General features: G+C 40.1%; 2 protein-coding genes across 2 annotated transcripts; both read left to right on the plus strand.

The window, feature by feature from the left end:
- Positions 1–1,964: 1,964 nt before the first annotated feature.
- Positions 1,965–12,322, plus strand: LOC145897294 (solute carrier family 4 member 11-like). Its single transcript, XM_082985521.1, has 24 exons — positions 1,965–2,113; positions 2,433–2,578; positions 2,785–2,950; positions 4,202–4,386; positions 5,282–5,331; positions 5,423–5,522; positions 5,591–5,713; positions 5,804–5,894; positions 5,962–6,085; positions 6,906–7,109; positions 7,167–7,251; positions 7,508–7,630; positions 7,694–7,807; positions 7,901–8,033; positions 8,093–8,166; positions 8,303–8,335; positions 8,401–8,566; positions 8,740–8,846; positions 9,127–9,295; positions 9,931–10,107; positions 10,655–10,766; positions 11,159–11,239; positions 11,409–11,578; positions 11,830–12,322. The coding sequence occupies exons 2-24, from the start codon at positions 2,563–2,565 to the stop codon at positions 11,885–11,887; spliced, it is 2,661 nt and encodes an 886-aa protein (XP_082841647.1). The 5' UTR covers positions 1,965–2,113; positions 2,433–2,562; the 3' UTR covers positions 11,888–12,322.
- Positions 12,323–13,757: 1,435 nt separating this feature from the next.
- Positions 13,758–17,952, plus strand: LOC145897016 (dihydrolipoyllysine-residue acetyltransferase component of pyruvate dehydrogenase complex, mitochondrial-like). Its single transcript, XM_082985168.1, has 11 exons — positions 13,758–14,342; positions 14,923–15,097; positions 15,161–15,258; positions 15,411–15,530; positions 15,589–15,777; positions 15,934–16,106; positions 16,173–16,296; positions 16,717–16,819; positions 16,888–17,050; positions 17,108–17,247; positions 17,589–17,952. Exons 1-11 carry the CDS (start codon positions 13,835–13,837, stop codon positions 17,716–17,718), a joined length of 1,923 nt encoding a protein of 640 aa, XP_082841294.1. The 5' UTR covers positions 13,758–13,834; the 3' UTR covers positions 17,719–17,952.
- Positions 17,953–18,944: the final 992 nt, after the last annotated feature.

Here is an 18,944-nt window from a genome sequence, read left to right on the forward strand (position 1 = left end):
CAGCTCCATTTTCCAGCAGCTAAAACTTTGGGGTTCAGCCAAAACGTTGCAGGAAAAGTAAGTACAGAATAAAGATGGTGAAAGCGCTGTTGATTAAAGGTTGCTTTGTGAGTGCATGATTTGGGCAGGGCGCCAGGACGTGCCGATAGTTTGACACTTCAGAGGGCGATGCTGCTTGTTGACAAATTGTAGATTTGTTGTTCGCGTTAAGAGCAAGGACATAAAAGACTGTTGAAAGCCCTCAGCTATTGAGTGGTCCTTGAAGCAGCTTGCTCGTCTTTTAGTGATCGATTTATGTTATAGGTATTCTTATGTTATCAATGCCATGTTTTCTTGCAAGTTGATGTTTTTAAACATCAAATGTAGAATGTCACAAGCCACGCGTCATTTCATCCACGCACGTGTTAAGTTTTTGCGCAATACTTACACAGGTCGTTCCTTCCAGAACTTTCTCCTACCACCCTGTACTGTTATAGGCTTGAGCGAGGGAGAAAGCGAATGTAACCTTTTAGTACGCGGAAGGATCAAGTTTCCCTTGTTGAAGGAAGGATGGGAAATCTTGCTACGTTTTTTGTTGTTTCGTGCCATGTTTGTAATAACCTTAGTTTTTAGTGGAATGTAAAAGAACAGTGCGCGTTTGGTGTTGTTAACTGTTTTTTAACCTTGCCTGTAACAGCCTCACGGCTTGGCAGCAGTCCACAAGCACTGCGTGGTCAGTCAATTGCACGTCACAGAGTGCCCTCTCATAGAGCGGTTTTATTGGATGTTGTCTTTAAAACGAACAATAAACGGGTCGGTCCGTTCTTACAGGGGGCGGATATTGTGCTGTGGAAAAAAGGCGCAACGGTCGATGGCCAGTGAAAGAGCTCCATAAAGCCGGGGTTATGTCTGCTCTGTTGCACATTGAATGTCAGGGGGTCGCGGTGAGACACGTGACTCAACCGGTAGTGTCTCTTCGCAAAGAAGGTCTCGCAAGCCATGCATAGTTTAGTAAGCCTCAAACTAGTTTTCGTGAATTGCATTGCTGTTGAGAGATATTTGCGTTTCGTCGCATGAAAAAATCTTATGGCCCAAATCGCAAGATATGACTAACATAATTATTTGTGAAAAGTTTATGTAATTATCTTTGGAGCTTACGTTTTGAGATCATTTTATTTCGTAAAATGCTTGAGAGAAATGCCGGAAATTGTACTGGAAAGCACTTCAAACGTTAAAGCAATTCATTCGTGCAACGGTTCGTTGTAACCAAAAATTTAGGATTTCAGGGCTGAATTTTGTGTAGTTTTTTTTAAACGTTGGGCAATAACTTGTAGTCTAATAGGTTGCGATTCCCCAAGGTTTTAAGGCGCGTACATGTGGATTCCGGGGCAGTTTTAATACATATATAATTATTTTAAAAATTATTATGAATGGCTTTCCTACGCGAAAATTGTTGCAACACATCCTAAGAAAATTCTAACCACAACCGATTGAAGGTTTTCGAACAAATTAATGTTTACTGGTATTTCAGTCTCGTGGTTCACGTACGGTCGATCGCATTATTCGCCGCAGCGTTCTTCGCATTGTTTGGTGGATTGTGATTTGGTCCTTTGCTTGTTCATATCTTTGCGGATGCGTGGCTTTGTTTTTTTGTTTCGAAAAAACGTGGTCGGCTGATAAGCAGATTAATGCTTTTCGCGGCGCCTTGCACTAGGTACAGGCAACAACGCAAGATATTAATCTCCGCCTGTGTCCTTTCCTAGTTGCGAGCGACTGCAAGCGGTCACCTATTTTTCAAGGAAAACCGCGTTGGGTTTATTCACGCCAACAGTGAATTCCACCGCCCGCACAAATCCTAACTCACTTTACGTTGCTTCAATGAAACTTTACTCTGTCCCACGGTGTTGAGCAATAACTCATTATGACTTGATAATTCGATACACGCCGTCACAATGCGGCTCTTGTTTTCCATTGAAACTGTAATCAAGCCGAATCGCTGTTTTTAGATTTTAGTATTATGTTACTATCTTCAACCAATTACAAACGAAACTTTTCCTGCGGAGTGTGACAAAGATATTCTGCGGAAACTTCTGCTGCTGGATTTCTGCCCACGACGCCTTTATTCATACACTTTGTGAGTTTATTCTTGGTTCGTTTTCAATCTACTTGGGCTAGCTTTTTGACTGGCTCCATTTCATTGAAGTTCGGTATATCACACTACAATAACTGAAAACGCTTAAATTTATGATCCACATGCGCCAAATATCAGTTTAATCCGATATAGTTGCTGTTTAGCCGCATGTACCCATGGTTGAATATTTTAGTACCCACAGGGCATGCAGCGATTTATAACGATTGTAAACGTGTCATTTGAAACACTAAACTTAAGCGTTTATGTCGTACAAATTGACATTCAGCAAGAAGCACAAACGTTGTGAACGTATATTTTTCAGTTTCTGATACGTATGCATTTACACCACGATTTGAGCAGACAACAACGATCACTTTACAAACGCAAGAAAAAAAAGTTTACAGCAACTGACCTTACGTAAATTCGATTTTCGGGTACAATCAAGATCGAAAATGTCTAATGAAACAAGTAAGTAATTTACTATTGTCATCGCTTTCTTGTTTTTATCGGACTCGTGTTATTGTGAAAGTTTTGTGTAATGCATTTCAATCAGTTTGTGTCAATCAAGTATGGTACGTTACTAGCAGCGATAGAGCAACACAATATTTTTAAAATAAACCAAGCCTAACAGTTCTAAAGAACACACCTTTTAATTATTATCAATACGTTTTTAGGCAACGGAGCTACTATTGGAGAACACCAATACCACAACCAGGTTTTCGAAAATGACGCGCTGGCCGACCACGCGAACCCAGATGACGTGGTTGTGACATTCAACGAAAACGGAGTGACAGACGATATAAAAGAGCAAGCGCGACTGAGACGTCTTGAAGCCAAACAGTAAGTGGACATTTTGTTTGTTATTTTTGTCACATATTGATGCCCTTCTTATATCTTGCATTGACCTGATGCAAACTCCCGGCTTAGTTCTGCTTCGGTCTTTGGTGTTTTTTGGGGAAATAGCCTGGAGGTGTTTTCCAATAACGTTTACGCACACAATTTGCATCTTTCTAGATTGGAATCTCCGTTTGCAGTTAACCTGCAACTTAAATATAGCTCTTCCGCATTTGCTACACTTAGCATTTTGTCTCGATTATTCTCAGATAAAATAATCTGATCATTAGCCCCTTATATAGGAACACATCATATCTACTTAACCACTAATTAGTTTGATTTTCGCTTTAGCGTAAAAGAAGTACCAAAACTTCATGGCATTTTAATACGCTCCCACAATTGGCAATATATGCATAACTTTCGTATGCATATGTGACAAATTACTTTTGTTTTGTCTCAATACCCTTACAACTTACGCGTTACTTTAAACCAAGCAAGTAGGTAGCAGCAGCGCGCTGTTAGTTAATCAACTTTGTCACGTGGCATTACGCTCAGGTCATGTCCGGTGATGCAAACCGAAGGTAAGAGCATCGTCGCTTGTGGTCTGACGCGCGATTAAGCGATAGCGCTGTTTTGGGTTAGGCAGTTGAATATTAGGCGTCATCTGGTGCACTCAGCGCTCAGTTTAGTTTGTTGCCTTTTGTAGCCGGAAGTGCGTCAAGTAACGTTAAAACCGTGTAGATACTTTTTGTCAAAACGGTTGATGCAGTCAAGACTAGATTACATGTTGGGACACACGTTGCACGAGACTAGTGCATTATACGAAAGCAGTGATTCGATTTTAGATGTATACAGGTGGGTGTGAAAGTACAGTTATATAATTGCTTGTAGGTTTTAAACACATGCAATAGCACGACATCAAAGTGTGAAATAAATTAAAACTAAACCATGAAAACTGTATTGGAGACTTTAAATATTCGTACAGGATGTGTACAGGCGGAAGGCGCTCACGTCTCTGTGGCTCAAATAAGCGTTACCACTTGATTCGACCATATGCCTTGGGAGGTTGCCCATTGAAATATATTGGCAGCCAAGTCAGCAGACGGGTCAGTCATGCAGTCAAAACTTAGAGACCCTTGGCTGGCTGTAGTCAAATACCACGTGTTTGCATATCACGGGATTCTAAGTGCGACATAGATATATCTCAGTCGCTTGTGACTGCGCACATTTCATGCATTCCAATTCCGTCCTACTTAGACATCGCGATCTGTCGTTGAGCCAGAGCGTTGATTACGAAGATGTTGCCAATGCCGAAGAGCTAACGAGTGAAGTGGGAATCCAGGAGACACCGAAGATTAACATTCGTAACGGCGGCGCTCAGAACAACAGGCGGCAAAGCAACGCCTTGCGACTGAGACGCATGTCTCGCGATGACGCTGAAGGTGGGTGTTGTTGTTTGTAAACGCTCGTTTGCAGAGAAATCTACAATACCGGTTATTAAGTTAAAGTTTACGTTTTTGCGGCGTCACAAATAACACCCTCAATGTCGTCCCTTCTTCCAACCCGTTTTCTTTATTGCTACCATCCAGTTTTTTTATTTGTTTGCATTGCAAAATGGTTTCAACGAGGGTTCAATTATATCAATGTTGTGTCTGTTCACAACGTGAATGAAGTTGTCACCTCTCATTTTGAGAACAATGCACATGATTGAAACAAAGTATGACAAGAGTATCAAAATTAGTATCAAACAATACCCATCAACAGGTTACATACAACTATTTGACACTCCCGCCTTTGACCTTTTAAGGTCGTGCTGTCGTGTTGCTGGCGTCATTAGATACCACTTTCCTTTAGGACGTTGCAAGGACATTCTGAAGGTGGCACGACTTTTGTCATTTGCACGCACTCAGCTGACATTGTGTTTATTTCGTGCCCACTGTATCGCAACTACCAGTCACACAGCAACGGGTCTCGCCCTATTTGGCTTTGGTAATTTTGCAACCCAATCTCAAAGTACGATCGTGTGATATGCATCGCCATGCTTTGGGTAATATTGGCGACCTAGCGTCCCGTCATCCTATGCCGATTTTCGCGGCTGATATCCTTTCATTCCCGCTCCGAGGTCACGAATGACATTGCTCCCTGGACCGATATGCATTGTGACGCTAATCGTTATACGTCAGAGATACGATGGGTGTGGATCTCACAGTTGAGGGCGAAAATATGGAATTTATAACATGTCGTCACTTTGAAATCTTTTAGCGGATGTTGGTTTTATCAAAAAACGCTCAAACGTATATTGACGATGTTTCATGCATGAAATCATTCTACTTTCAGATGCCGAGGACGATTTTTTTCATCGTGAGCTGATTCTAAAGATCCGCAAGGTCGGTAACTCAATCTGCAAAACAATGCGTATACAACGTCACTCCCAACCCCGTTCGACCCTTTGATCAAATCACACTTTTTGTCTCTTAGACTTTACCGCTGAAAAACTTCCGCGATGAAATCAGGGCCTGGCGCGACCTTGAAAAGTTTCTTGTGCAGCCTGTCGTCCTGCTAGACGTGCCGCACACAAGTGAGTTTCCTTCAATTCCTGTTAACCCGATTATGAAATCGGACTGTTTAATCCGACGTGTGGTGCAGGTTTAGACTTGATCATTGACGCCCTGCTCACCAAACTGCAGAAGGACTTGGACGTTGACGAGAAAATCACCTCGCAAGCTGGAAAAGCGTTCTTCACCTTTCAAGATCAATACCAGGACTCATGTATGACCCTATTGACAATTTATCAAGTTAAAACGTGGCCACAATGTGCATACAACTAGTGGTTGCATGTGAATGTGTTTTTTGTTACAGTGGCTTCGGTTGACCACCTCCGCGAAACTATTCAGGGCGTTCAGTACAAAGCTGAAGGCGCCGATTACGAAGAAAGCTGGATAACTGCACTGTAAGTTGCCGAAAACGCTGTAGTAAAGAAAAACTTGTTAATTGCACGGAACATTTTGTCACTTTAGATGCAGTCTTCCTATGCTCAAGAAGAGCCATGTTGGAATTGCGCGATTGCGTCACCCTTTGAACTTGGGCAACAAATGTGAAGAGGTGTCGTTCGTCCTGGCCGTCATTGCACCCAAAAAAGAGGTTTGCCAAGTTTCCTTTTATGATGTTTCGAATTTCAAAGAACCCAAGTCACAATCATGCCTGTACCAAACTCGGTGAAATGTTAAAACCACATGTGTCTCAGACGAGACAACTTTCGCTACACTAGAAGGGCGGAAAGGGAAATTGCATTCATTAGTTTACCATCCCAATGATGTCAACATTATAAATGTGTTTCTGCCTGAAACGGTGACCTTATCAGTCTTATCGCAGAACTCCCCGCGCTTTTTGAGTGCTTGTATACTCTGACCCAATTATAGCTATCCAAGCCAAGCCGCGATAAACGTAAATTAAATGAAAACTAAACATTAACGCCAGACACTCATCACTTTGCTGTTTCACAGTAGTCTTATACTTTCAATGTGAAAAGGAAAAAGTACGTAATATATAGGCATGCACTGGAAATTATAAATCAGATATATGTGGTTTGGAGACACAACATAAAGCATTCCTGTTTCCAGCAGCGTAACTCCCTAATGTTGCGTTGAAAATTTCTATATAGTCAACAACGACTTGGTAACAGATACTTTGTTCTTTATGTTAGCCGTAGCGATGATTTCTGTAAGTAGACGATATAAACAACATCCAAATAACTCACATAGAGTGTGGACGATCGGCGTCAGGGCGATCTTTTTTTGAAATTACCAGAAATATTAATTTCGCCAGAACAGGCATCGTCAGTTTCTGTGCTTATTGAAACAGAATCATTGCATACCAACAACATTGTATACATCGAACAACACTTTACGACAAACGACTTGAGACTTCATACTATAAGTTGTTGAATGTTGCGTTTGTGCAGAAATTTACAAAAAACGCGGTCGAAATCGGGCGAACGTTTTCATCGATGATGTGCAACTCTTCGTTCCGCCACGAGCTCATGAACGCCTCGACTGAGGACGAGTGCAAAGAGGCGCTGGTGAAACAGAGCTTCAGGTACAAACGACAAGTTCGTGAATCCTTATCCGAATACCCGGATTCCTTCGACGAGGAGGTCACGATATCGGTACGATTGTACGAATGCCATAACAAACGGGCGTTTTGAATGCTGGTGTTGTTTTAGGACTATTCCGTGCTTCAAGTGGGTCGCGGGATATACGACGATTTTCGACGACGTTTACCTCATTATCCGTCCGACTTTGTTGACGGTAGGGAACACAATTGGAATTCTTCCCGAAACCCTTTATTTTCATAAAGAGCTGGAACAAAATTTCTACTTTGCAATTAGCATAAATATTATATTCGGTCTCCTGCCTTTTGTTCTCAGCCTTCAACAGTCCAGGTCATTCTAAAATATAAATAACCAGCACAATACTGTTCCGCTTTGGTTGAGCCCAATAAGAACATACAGTTGCATATTCAAATAGCAATCACCCCATACATATCGCCAATCGTCCTTTTCAGGCGTCGTCGGCAAACGCACCATTCACAAAGTTCTCTCAACAATTTTGTTTCTCTACTTCGCTTGCCTTCTCCCGGACATCGCTTTCGGGAGTTTGTACGAGAAAAACACCAACGGTAGCATCGGTGAGTTGACGCAATATCATTTCCAGCATAAAAAAATCTTAACAATCGTTGCACTGTTTTTAGATGTGACTTCCTGCATTGTTTCCCAAACAATTGGAGGTCTCGCTTTTGCATTTCTCAGTGGCCAGCCAATGCTGATTGTGCTTACCACAGCACCGTTGGCTCTCTACGTCAAAGGTAAGGATTTATGCTTACGATTATAACAATATAGGGCGTCAGCCTTGTGTACCAAGTTTGCGTTCCATGGAAATTAACAAATCGCTATTGCAGTGATAAAACTTGTGAGCGATTCATTCGAACTTGACTTCCGGGCAATGTACACGATGACTGGGATCTGGAATAGCATCTTCATAATGTTACAAGCTGTTTTCAACCTCAGCAAACTCATGAAATACTCTACCAGGTGCTGTATTTATATCGGGGAGGTCTTATTGCAATGTTGTGTTACTGAATGTTTTTTAGATCTATCGAAGAAATATTTGGATTTTTTATCGCCCTTGCATTCACTGCCGATGCTATTAAAGCAACCATCGCAAGTGAGTAATTATTAAGCAGGCGAGCAATCAGACATGTTTGTGTTGAAGGTTTCAACATACGCATCAGTTTCGAACACTTAACTTTGAACATTCTATTCCCCTGCAAATGTTTTTAACCGAACCTTTTACATTTTAGATTTTGTGAAGAACTACAATTTCCGGACCTTAGGTATAAGTGTTGCGTAAAATCTTTCCCACCAATACGTTAGCAACAATTTCCATGTTTTTCTGCAGGAGATCAGGTCAATGCCACTGTCAACGCTTCTCTGTACAACGTCACAGATCCCGAAAACTGCGTGAGCAAATATCTGTGTTACCGGCCGGAAAATTCCGTCTTATTTTTGTTTCTGATGCTCGGCACTCTTTGGCTTGGACTTACGCTACTGAAGTTTGACCAATCGTAAGTTTGGAATTGTCACTTTGCTTTAAAAAGAACCATGGTACAAGAAATTTTAATCTCCAAACATAGCGGTCAATCGGTTTCAATTCCTTCAAGCTGAACATACGTAAAAATACTCGTTGTAAATGAACGTTTTCCTACAATCCATTCATATTGACTTTTCGAACTTACAGGCAGTTTTTGTCCACCACCAAACGAGAGATCCTAGCTGACTACGCACTACCGCTCAGTGTTGTATTTTTCACGCTTATTGGTTCCCTTGCCTTTCAGGGCATACGGCGTAAGTATTTTTTAATCGTTGTTCTTAGTAGAAATTTAAAACTTTAATAAAAAACTTGGTAACTTCAGATGTTTACATTTCGATGTTAAGTTGTTGACAGTGATTTGCGTGATTCCGAAAATTTTGAGCATATTTATTAAAATTAAATTCAATGCTACAAAATCTAAGTTACAGCATAAATTTTCTGGAAAATTAAATGCGATTGCTGCAAATTTAAGTAAACAATATTTAGCAAACACTTTTTAATTCGCTCACCAAATAAACAATATTTTTTCTGCAGTGGAACCGTTTAATTACGTGGCTGACCGGTATCTCTTCAACATTCCGGCGGTCGGTCAACTCCCAGCTCTGGCTCACCTCGGCGCTGCCGGGCTTGGACTTTGCCTCAGCTGTCTTTTCTTTGTGGACCAGAATGTGTCGGCCGCCGTGGTGAACGCGCCGCAAAACAAGTGTGTATATCTGTTTACTGTTTTGCGACGGTGCGCTACGCTCGCTGTAAGTTCACCGATTGTGAAATTGACGTATACACAAGATTTACGGCTTTGCACCTGTCCGATGCAATCTAATCTAAACGCGTGTGACCTCGCGGTGTTCTTTGTCCGCGTTCGAGAAACGGATCGGAGAAAATTCGCTGATTACTGTTTGCTTTTGTGTGTACAAATTATTGCAGTTCGTCGGTTATCGCCAAAAATCTCATCGCCGTGGAGGGCGTATCGCAATTTTCAGGATCTCTCTTTTGTGGATTACCAGCCCAAAAGGGCGCTTGATTAACTTGCAACGCCGCAAGATTTTTATCTTTTTTGCCTTACGGACGCATAGTTTGTTTATCCCCCCTGTAAGAAACCCTATTGCTGGAAGATATGGCGGGGTTTGACTTCTTTCCAATGGATTAACTGATTTAATTACATACTTTAATTACATAAATAGTAGAAGCACCTTTTGGCAGATATTTTCATTTGTTTGAATTTTTTTTTATCACCGTCGGAATGCTCCCTTGACGCGAATATTCGGCAATGGAATTTTTTTTAATTTATCCCATTTGAGTTTAATAAAATTTTAAAAAGCAAATACATTACTTTTTCAGACTGAAGAAGGGCACGGCTTACCACTGGGATCTCATGATCGTCGGATTAATCAATGTCCCCCTCTCCGTGTTCAACCTACCCTGGGTGCACGCCGCCCTCCCTCATTCCCCTTTGCACGTGAAGGCATTGGCCGACGTCGAACAGCACGTCTCGAATCTGGGCACTGTTCACGACGAGTAAGTTCTCACGTAGTACTTGTTTTTGTTGTTATGTTAGTGTTTGGGAAGTTCAACGTTGCACTTGTCAAGTTCCTCTGCTCCTTTGCACGTTTGTTTAAACATAATTAGACCAGTGCTTTCAGTGAAACTGTATTGATTTAACAATGTACTGTGTAAGACCTCCCATGAAGCGTGTATTTTGCAACGTAAGGTCAATTTTATGTATTAATATTGTTTTTAGCAAACAAGTCCGTTATTGCATTTGCCTTGCTTTGCAAAACGGCATTCGTCGGAAAATCTCAAAATATTTACCTTGATGACGTCTAGCGCTGTTGACTAATCGTCACGTGACAATAAACAATTCGCCCCCGCAAGTAACATAACGCAGAATCCACAGCTTGTTGATAAAACAGGGAAAATGTCATCTTAAGCCGCGTGAGCGGACGTTATGGCGACTACGCCTAAAGCCGGGCATTCCGCGACTAATGCTCTGCAATGCTGCCAGCAAGGCGTTGGATTGTTTGCAGCTCACAGATTGTTCATGTGGATTTAATTTTTTGTGCAGGATCGTGAAAGTGCGCGAGACGAGACTTACTGCCATCATATCCCATGTATTGATCGGCTTGTCTCTTCTGTTCGTCCAATACTTGCGATTCATTCCCATCGCAGTCCTGCAGGTGGGGCAAACTTGAATTGCTGTTAGCTGTCATGTTAAAAATCCGAAATAAATTGTTTATTGCGAAGGTGATTGTGTTATAAAAAACTATAAGCTGAACGAGTTCCATAATTGCATGTTATCTCCTTTTCTTATCACCACAATCGCAAGATCTGAAGTCGTATTTTATTCTTAATTATCTTCTTCACTTAATGTCAACAACACATAAGTTGTGGCTTAGCATATATAGAATGCCTGCAAGGCAAATTCCCTGGTGGTTTTACTTGTGCTCGCTACCTATTGCATGGATGTCAACAAAGAATTACTTGTTTTACTTATGTAGAAAACCTATCGCATGGCTGTTAAAAACTGTGTTTTCCGCCCTATTATAAACATGCATCCTATTCCACGCAGGGCCTCTTTCTGTACCTTGGCTTCTCATCTTTCATCGGCAACCAGATGTTTGATCGTATGATGCTCGTCTTCACCGAGGGGGTAAGAATATCTATTATGACAACCTCACAAGCTCTTTTGGCAAAAAGATTATTTAATTGATCGACGTTTTTGTCGTTAAACAACCGACATTAATCAGGACAAAGTCGCATTAGGTTTTATGACATCACAATGCGAAGATTTCCAAGCCAAAGGTTTTTTTTACACGCAGAGCTCCTACCCGCCCAATCACTACATACGGAAAGTGCCACACCGGACTGTCCACCTTTTCACTGCCTGCGAGCTCGCTTTGTTGCTTGTCGTCTGCGGGTTTGGTTTTGCCGAACAGTTTTATCTAAAGATGGTTTTTCCTGTCATTATTCTTCTGCTTATACCCGTGCGGTAAGTTGTAATTTTTAACATATTTTACTTTACCCATTTCTCTGTACTCAATGCATTGTCACCTACCTGTGTCGATGAGACGGCAGTTTGATAGATTTACTCTTAGTTTATGTCGTATATTTTTCCGGTTGAACTTAATATTCTGTGTATTATTTTACAAAATTAACGTTGTTCTTGTTCACCCTTGAAAATTCGTGTTTCATTCTAAATTGCCTTGAAATGATATGTTCTGAAACGTCATTGATTTGCAGACATTTGCTTCTACCGTTGATAATGGAAAGAAAATATCTGGCAATCCTCGACTCGTAAGATGCTCTTCTTGGAAAAGTCTTACTGTACATAGATCTTCACCTATCATCGAATCAAAGCTGGCCCGTGAACTTTGGGAATTCATTGTTAACATTGGTTATACATACATATGTATATATATATATATATATATATATATATCATCACATGATCAGGGCATACGCGTGCAGAAAAATCGCAGTACAGGGCGTGGATGAAGTTAAGTTTTGCTACTTTACCAAAGTTGCAATATTACAAGTTGGCACCATAAGTTTCAGCCTAAGATACATACGCCGCCTTTGTGTACATGTTTATGCCGCGACTGTCTCGGTCATGGTGCTGCATTGTCATTTTGTCAAGTTCATTCTTGTTTGCTGTATTTGTTGTTGCCATTATTGTTTATATCTTCCAATCGACCATGCTTTTATTGTCTACGTGTGTAAAAACATGCAAAAATGTGGTGTAAAAAATGTGTTGTAAAGGAAGCGTAGGCAGTGGAGTAAGGTATATGGGTCAAATTGTATTGGGTGCTGTTTAATCTTCTATATAAGTGAGAGTGGTATTTATTAACACTTGAATCGTCGCGTGTTTTTTGCAGTCCGAAAATCCACCTAACTCCGAAGAAAGGCGAACTTGTTTAGAAAGGGTGCATATGTGTCAGATAAGAGTGGTGCTGTGTTTTGCCCATTTGTTGAGTACCACGTTGTCGGGATGGACACCGACCGAAAATAAAGTATTTATTTTATGTTCTCAACAAACAAACTAACTGCATTGAATTGTGTATAAGCTGCTGACAGATGGCTACTGTTTCGACCTAAAAAGTCTGATTTGTATAGTCACCACAAAGTGGAAGTCTTTGCTTGGCCGTTTGGTCAGCAAAGTCGTCTGATAGTCACACCAGCTGCTCTGATGAGACCTTTTAGGTCGAAACAGTGGCCATCTGTCTGCAGCTTATACACAATTCATATTATTGGCTCCACTTAGCTTGACTGCATTGAACCGCACTACGCGCCCAAATGTGCAAAATAACTAGTCTTTTTAAACATTTAAAATAATATTTAGACGTTAACGTCTATGGTTAAAAACTTTAAACAAGTATAATTGGCTGCGTAGTTTTTTTGCTGAATTTTGTCACACTCGCAGCAGCGATACAGTGTTTGTCATTTTATTAGCTCTTTATCTCTCTCTAGCGAAGTGCTAAATTTTTGATTAACAACATTTACTCATTACGTAACATTATAATAACTTTGCTTTCACTAGATTTCTTTGCATAGTAAAACATATTCTTGGCCTTCTTGTTAGTTAATCTGTGTGGATGTGACCTTCTGACTGACATTTTACTTCCAAAAAATTTAATTCGCCAATGCATTAAATTCAAAAGATCCCGGATTTTTGTTTATTTTGCTGTGTGACAGCGAGCTACTGTGATCCTGTCCGAAAACGTGGTCAATACCGTATTTTTTACCTTATATTTGACGTCTTCTTGCCCTGTTTCTGTTTATTGAGACAACGCTTTTTGTTTATTGTTTTTTCTCCTTGGATATAACATGACAAATCTTTACAGCACATATTTATAATTTGGGGGTCCGGCATATGGGGCCTTTGTAAGTAAGGACTACTACACCCAACCCTTCCCGATGTGAGCGTCGGTTTATTTTTAAACTCGAGCAAGCGAAGTGTATCAATGTCAAAGTTTTATGGAAAGGTCAATGAAATAAAGCGTGTTATTCACCTGACTTAAACCAGCAGCTTGAATGGTCGTAATGCTTGTAATCATTGTAATTAAACATGTAGCATATTATGAATGAACATTTAGGCAGATTGGACTGAAAGTTGGGCATGTTGTGTTCATTGTTACATTGTATTGTATGGCTGTGTTTGAAAACTAAAGACTAATTTTTCAGTGGAGAACATAAATGAGTAAACTATAAATTCTGTTAAGCTTTGTTTTGCTACATTATAGCAACTATGCTAAGCCTGAAGACGGTCCGAAGGGTTCCCCTGCCATCCATTGTACTATCCTGCAGCAACAAGCATTATCCAATTAAAGTTTATTGCCAGAGACTTTCATATACTACCACAAAAAGATACTCAATATGTACATTTACAAGATGCCCGTTGGTTGTCCACCACAGAAGGATTGCACCAACCACATCCGCTGCACTTTTCCACCAGAGTGTGAGATTTTACTCCTTGCCTCCACACACTAAAATGCTTTTGCCTGCACTCTCTCCAACCATGGAGCAAGGAACAATTGTGAAGTGGGAAGTAAAAGAGGGTGATGCTTTTAGTGCTGGTGACTTGCTGGCAGATATTGAAACAGACAAAGCAGTTATGGGATTTGAAGCCGTTGATGACGGAATAATAGCCAGAATTATAGTCCCTGAAGGTACAAAGGATATTCCATTAGGAACACTGGTGGCAATTGCAGTGGAGGATGAAGAACATCTTGCAGCATTTAAGGATGTATCAATCGGTAGGACAGATAGGGACTTTCATGTTCCAACAATAACTTTTTTCTAAATACATTTTCAGTTATAGTAGTCTTGTATTTTTGTAATTTCAGAATAATTGTAACATATTCCTGGGACTCCAAAAGGAGTAAAAGACCATAAGTGCCAGTATAAGATCTTGATTTATCAACAGAAATGTGTATTTTGCCCATTGGCATCTTCAGCTTCTGGCTAAAATGAATAGCAATAAAATAAAAAATTAGAAACCACAACAAAAAAAACAACAACAGTAAGTCCACTTTTGGGACTGACAAGACAAAAACAGAGAAACTGAGGATGCCAATAATAGGCGAAATTAATATTTCTGTTAATAAATCAAGATCTTATACTGGTGTTGATCGTCTTTTACTCCTTTTAGAGTTCAAGAAATATAATATATATCGATTCGCAAGGACAGATCCGTCGGTAACCAATTTGCACAGACTGATTCCTTTGGTCACTTTTGACATTTTCTCTTGAAACATATGCATAGTTATTGTTTTGATGTTATATTTGTGGTAGATTATACAGTATTTAAAAGGTCTTTATAACATTTATGTACAGAGGAGCTGAATGCAGATTCATCACAGACAACAGCCTCCGGACCAACCACAGCAACTGAGACCCCAACGACAGTTTCTCCAGCTACCTCTGCATCTGCAGCTTCCAATTATCCCCCACATGACAAAGTGCTGTTGCCAGCCTTGTCCCCCACGATGACAACTGGTACCATTGTCTCGTAAGCATTTGGGGTTCTGTTATTTTGCAAAAAAAACTATTTTTTAGTATTGTTTCATTTCAGGTGGGACAAAAAAGTGGGAGATAAGATTGAAGAGGGGGATTCTGTTGCTACTGTTGAAACTGACAAAGCATCAGTGTCTCTTGATTATCAAGATGAAGGTATGATTTTGTAAATGATAAAGGACTTGTTGCCAGTTGGTTCAAATAGATTTAAATAGGTATATATAAATATAGTATGTATATATCTGAATATCCCCCAAAAAATGTGATTGCTGATGTTGTGTTGTGAAACAAACATTTCAACTTTTCAGGCTACTTGGCCAAAATTTTAATGGAGGAAGGTGTGAAGGACTTGCCATTGGGAACCCCAGTGTGTATCATTGTAGAAAATGAAGAGGACGTGGCAGCTTTCAAAGATTATGTAGACACAGGTGGGAAAAGTTAATATCAATTATGAGATTACTTTATTATCCAACATACATCATTTAGGTACTGCTCCTGTTGTGTCTGCAACTCCAGAGAGTGCCCCAACAGTTGGAGCGACACAGGCTCCATTATCAACACCTGCTTCTGTCCCAGCGCAACCAATGCAGGTACAACAAGGAGAAAGGGTGTTTGCAAGTCCTTTGGCAAGAAAATTGGCACTGGAGCAAGGAATATCACTGGCTACCCTTGCAGGTAAATACCAAAAAAATAAGCAAGGCCAAAATTAATTGTGGCTTTACGAAATATTAGTAAAGTCAGTCATTCGTGTTTTTGTTTCTATTTCACAGTTAGATTTTTTGTCAGTTTGCTTCCATTTATATACATTATAAAACTATCACATTGTTATAGGTCATGGATCTGGCCCACATGGAAGAATTCGTGCCCAGGACTTATCAAAGGCTGCACAAGTTGCCATGGCTACACCTGAAACACCAAAGGCGCCAACGCCTGATGTTGTTGTACCATCAATGGTTGCAGAAGATGGAAAATATGTCGATATTCCTTTGTCCAATATTAGAAAAGTTAGCTCAGTTGTATGAATTAAATTGAAATATTCTTAAGCCTGTTTTTTTTTTAATTTACTGTAGATTACAGCAAAGCGTCTGCTGGAGTCCAAGCATACAATCCCTCACTACTATCTTACTGTCGATGTTGAAATGGACAAAGTTCTTGCTCTAAGGAAAAACTTTAACAATGAATTACAGGAAAAAGGTAACCTTGATGTGTAAGGGTCTGAGATTGTGTATACTCAGATAAATACACTGGGGCAGGATGTCTCAATTTGTATGGCATGTAAATGCTATCCTAGTTTTTAGGATGTGTTGTACCAGTGCAAGACCATAAATAATAACATCACTGTATTGACTGACTTGCTTGCTTTCATTCAGTGTGGTTTCATTTCAAACTATCATAAAAGCTGGTTGAATATTAATTCAGGAGATCTACTTGTGCCATGACCTGAACCAGTTTAATTACCACTCTACTAGGGGTGGGTTAAATAGACAAAAGGAAATTACCATGTTGTTTATAGTATGTATGAACAAACCTTTATTTTTCTTGTTACTTCATGAAATATTTGCTACTAATTGCACGAAAATACCTGTCTTTGTAATATGGAAAATTACCTTTCAGGGACAAAGATTTCAGTCAATGACTTCATTATCAAAGCATCAGCCTTGTCTTGCATAAAAGTACCAGAAGCCAATTCGTCCTGGAGGGACACATTTATCAGGCAGTAAGTAACCTCGCTTTTTGAACGTAATTTTTAAGACCATAGGAAATTTAACACTGATTTTACCCAAGAAACACAACTGTTGATATGAGTGTGGCGGTGAGCACTGACAATGGTCTTATCACCCCCATTGTGTTTGACGCCCATACCAAAGGCCTTGAGTCGATTTCGAAAGATGTGGTGTCTTTGGCTGCCAAAGCCCGAGACGGAAAGCTTCAGCCCCATGAATTTATGGTTTGTATACTGTTTTACATGTTTTTGCATTGAGTCATTTTGTACTTTCTGTCACAGGGTGGCACATTTACCATCAGCAACTTGGGAATGTTTGGTGTGAAGCACTTTAGCGCAATAATCAATCCACCCCAGGCCTGTATATTGGCAGTGGGAGCCGCCAGACGTGAATTGGTGCCAGATGACAATGCCGAAAGCGGGTAAGTTGCGTTGGTGTGACCATTTGGGATGTGTTGCAAAAAGCATAAATGATCAACTTCGCGCTTTTGAAAGAAAACTACATAGATTTTTACCTGTTAAGCGCCAAATACTTGTAAAAACGTTATTAGGCAAAAAAATCGAACCTCAAACCAAATAGCACAAGCACAGCGCTCATTTCAGGAAAAAAAAAAAAAAAAAAAAACATTCAAACAACCCTTTTGAACAGATGTGTCATTTCCGGTGTTAAATTTATTTTGTGTATCTGCGAAATACGTTGTTTATACATGTGTGTTGCCACTGTAATTGTCAAAAACGACACTCCCAATAACCTACTATTTAGGTACAGAGAGGCAACTTTGGTTGCTGTCACACTTAGTTGCGACCATCGTGTTGTGGATGGCGCTGTCGGTGCTCAGTGGCTGCAACATTTCAAGAAGTACATTGAAAACCCTGTGAAAATGCTCCTGTAGGCGAAGGGCCCTTGCAAACCCCTTAACCTCTTCAAACCTACAGAGTTTGACATTTCTCAGTTTCTTTAACAGCGAATACACAATTAAAACCATTGCAACCTGACATCAGTTAGAACCGTTAACATTATTTTTGTGTATTGCTTGCAAAGGAAATGTTCCGTTTTTCTGTTTTGATTGGCTTCTTGCATTTTTCAGATATTTATTCGTATTAAATAAAAAGTTCAGTGTACCGTATACGATTGTTAGCCGCCCTCGAATGTAAGCCGCACGTAAATGTTAAGGCAAACTTAGGTGCCCTACAACAATAATTGCCAACACATCTGTCGTTTAAATTTGTCAGATACGCGGACAACCTTGGAAAGGTCCGCAGGGAGGACAAACTGTCCTGACATGTTTTGCACTTGCTTCAGTTCCCTATATATTTATCCATATTTTGAGTGGCGCCAGAAAAAAAATTCTTACTTGACTGTGCAAACTCTACCGCGAAGTAGAATTATGTCTTACTGAAGACTGACTTCATTCAAAGACGCTTTAGATTCATATTTTTCTGAATTGCTTTCTACTTTAAGGATAGTTTTTCCATGGGCACCTGACTATTAACTTTAGCATATGTGAGGTCGGCAACACCGTCCTGGGAATAATGATTTCACCTCTTTAATCTGCTAATTGTTGAACATGTACTACAATTGTGCACACAAAAATATGGCGGGAAGTCATATCATTTTGAGATAATTTGTTAACTGGCATCATGCTGCGTTCCAAACGGTGTCGGTACCTGGTCTGTGTTGTCTATAACGGTGTTATCGGGATGCTATTTATTTTCCTGTATCTGTGTTTATTTTGGTTGTAGTTTTCGCGAAAATAACTTTAAATCAGAACTCCCCAACCACTTTTTGCACTGCGCAGGTAGTATTTTCACAGACCGGCCTTTAAGTTGTAGCAGATAAATACAACATAAATTAATAAAGAATAAGAAGTACAGTGTATACGTATGCCTAATTCTCTGTACGACTGGGCCCCTTGGTCATAGACAATAACATGCGACAGTTACTAGATTGGAATAGGTTTGTAGCCTGTTTTCGTAACTGCTTGTATGTGAAGAGTGTGAAATCTTTAAATTATGTTTTTTCTTCTTCACGGACCCCTACCTGTCCGCGATCGAATGCATGGCGACTCCTGCTCCTGTCTTTGAAATTATATGATTTCTATTGAGAAAAACGACCCTA

This window comes from Ascidia mentula, chromosome 4 (assembly GCF_947561715.1).
Source record: "Ascidia mentula chromosome 4, kaAscMent1.1, whole genome shotgun sequence".
NCBI classification, from domain to species: domain Eukaryota; kingdom Metazoa; phylum Chordata; class Ascidiacea; order Phlebobranchia; family Ascidiidae; genus Ascidia; species Ascidia mentula.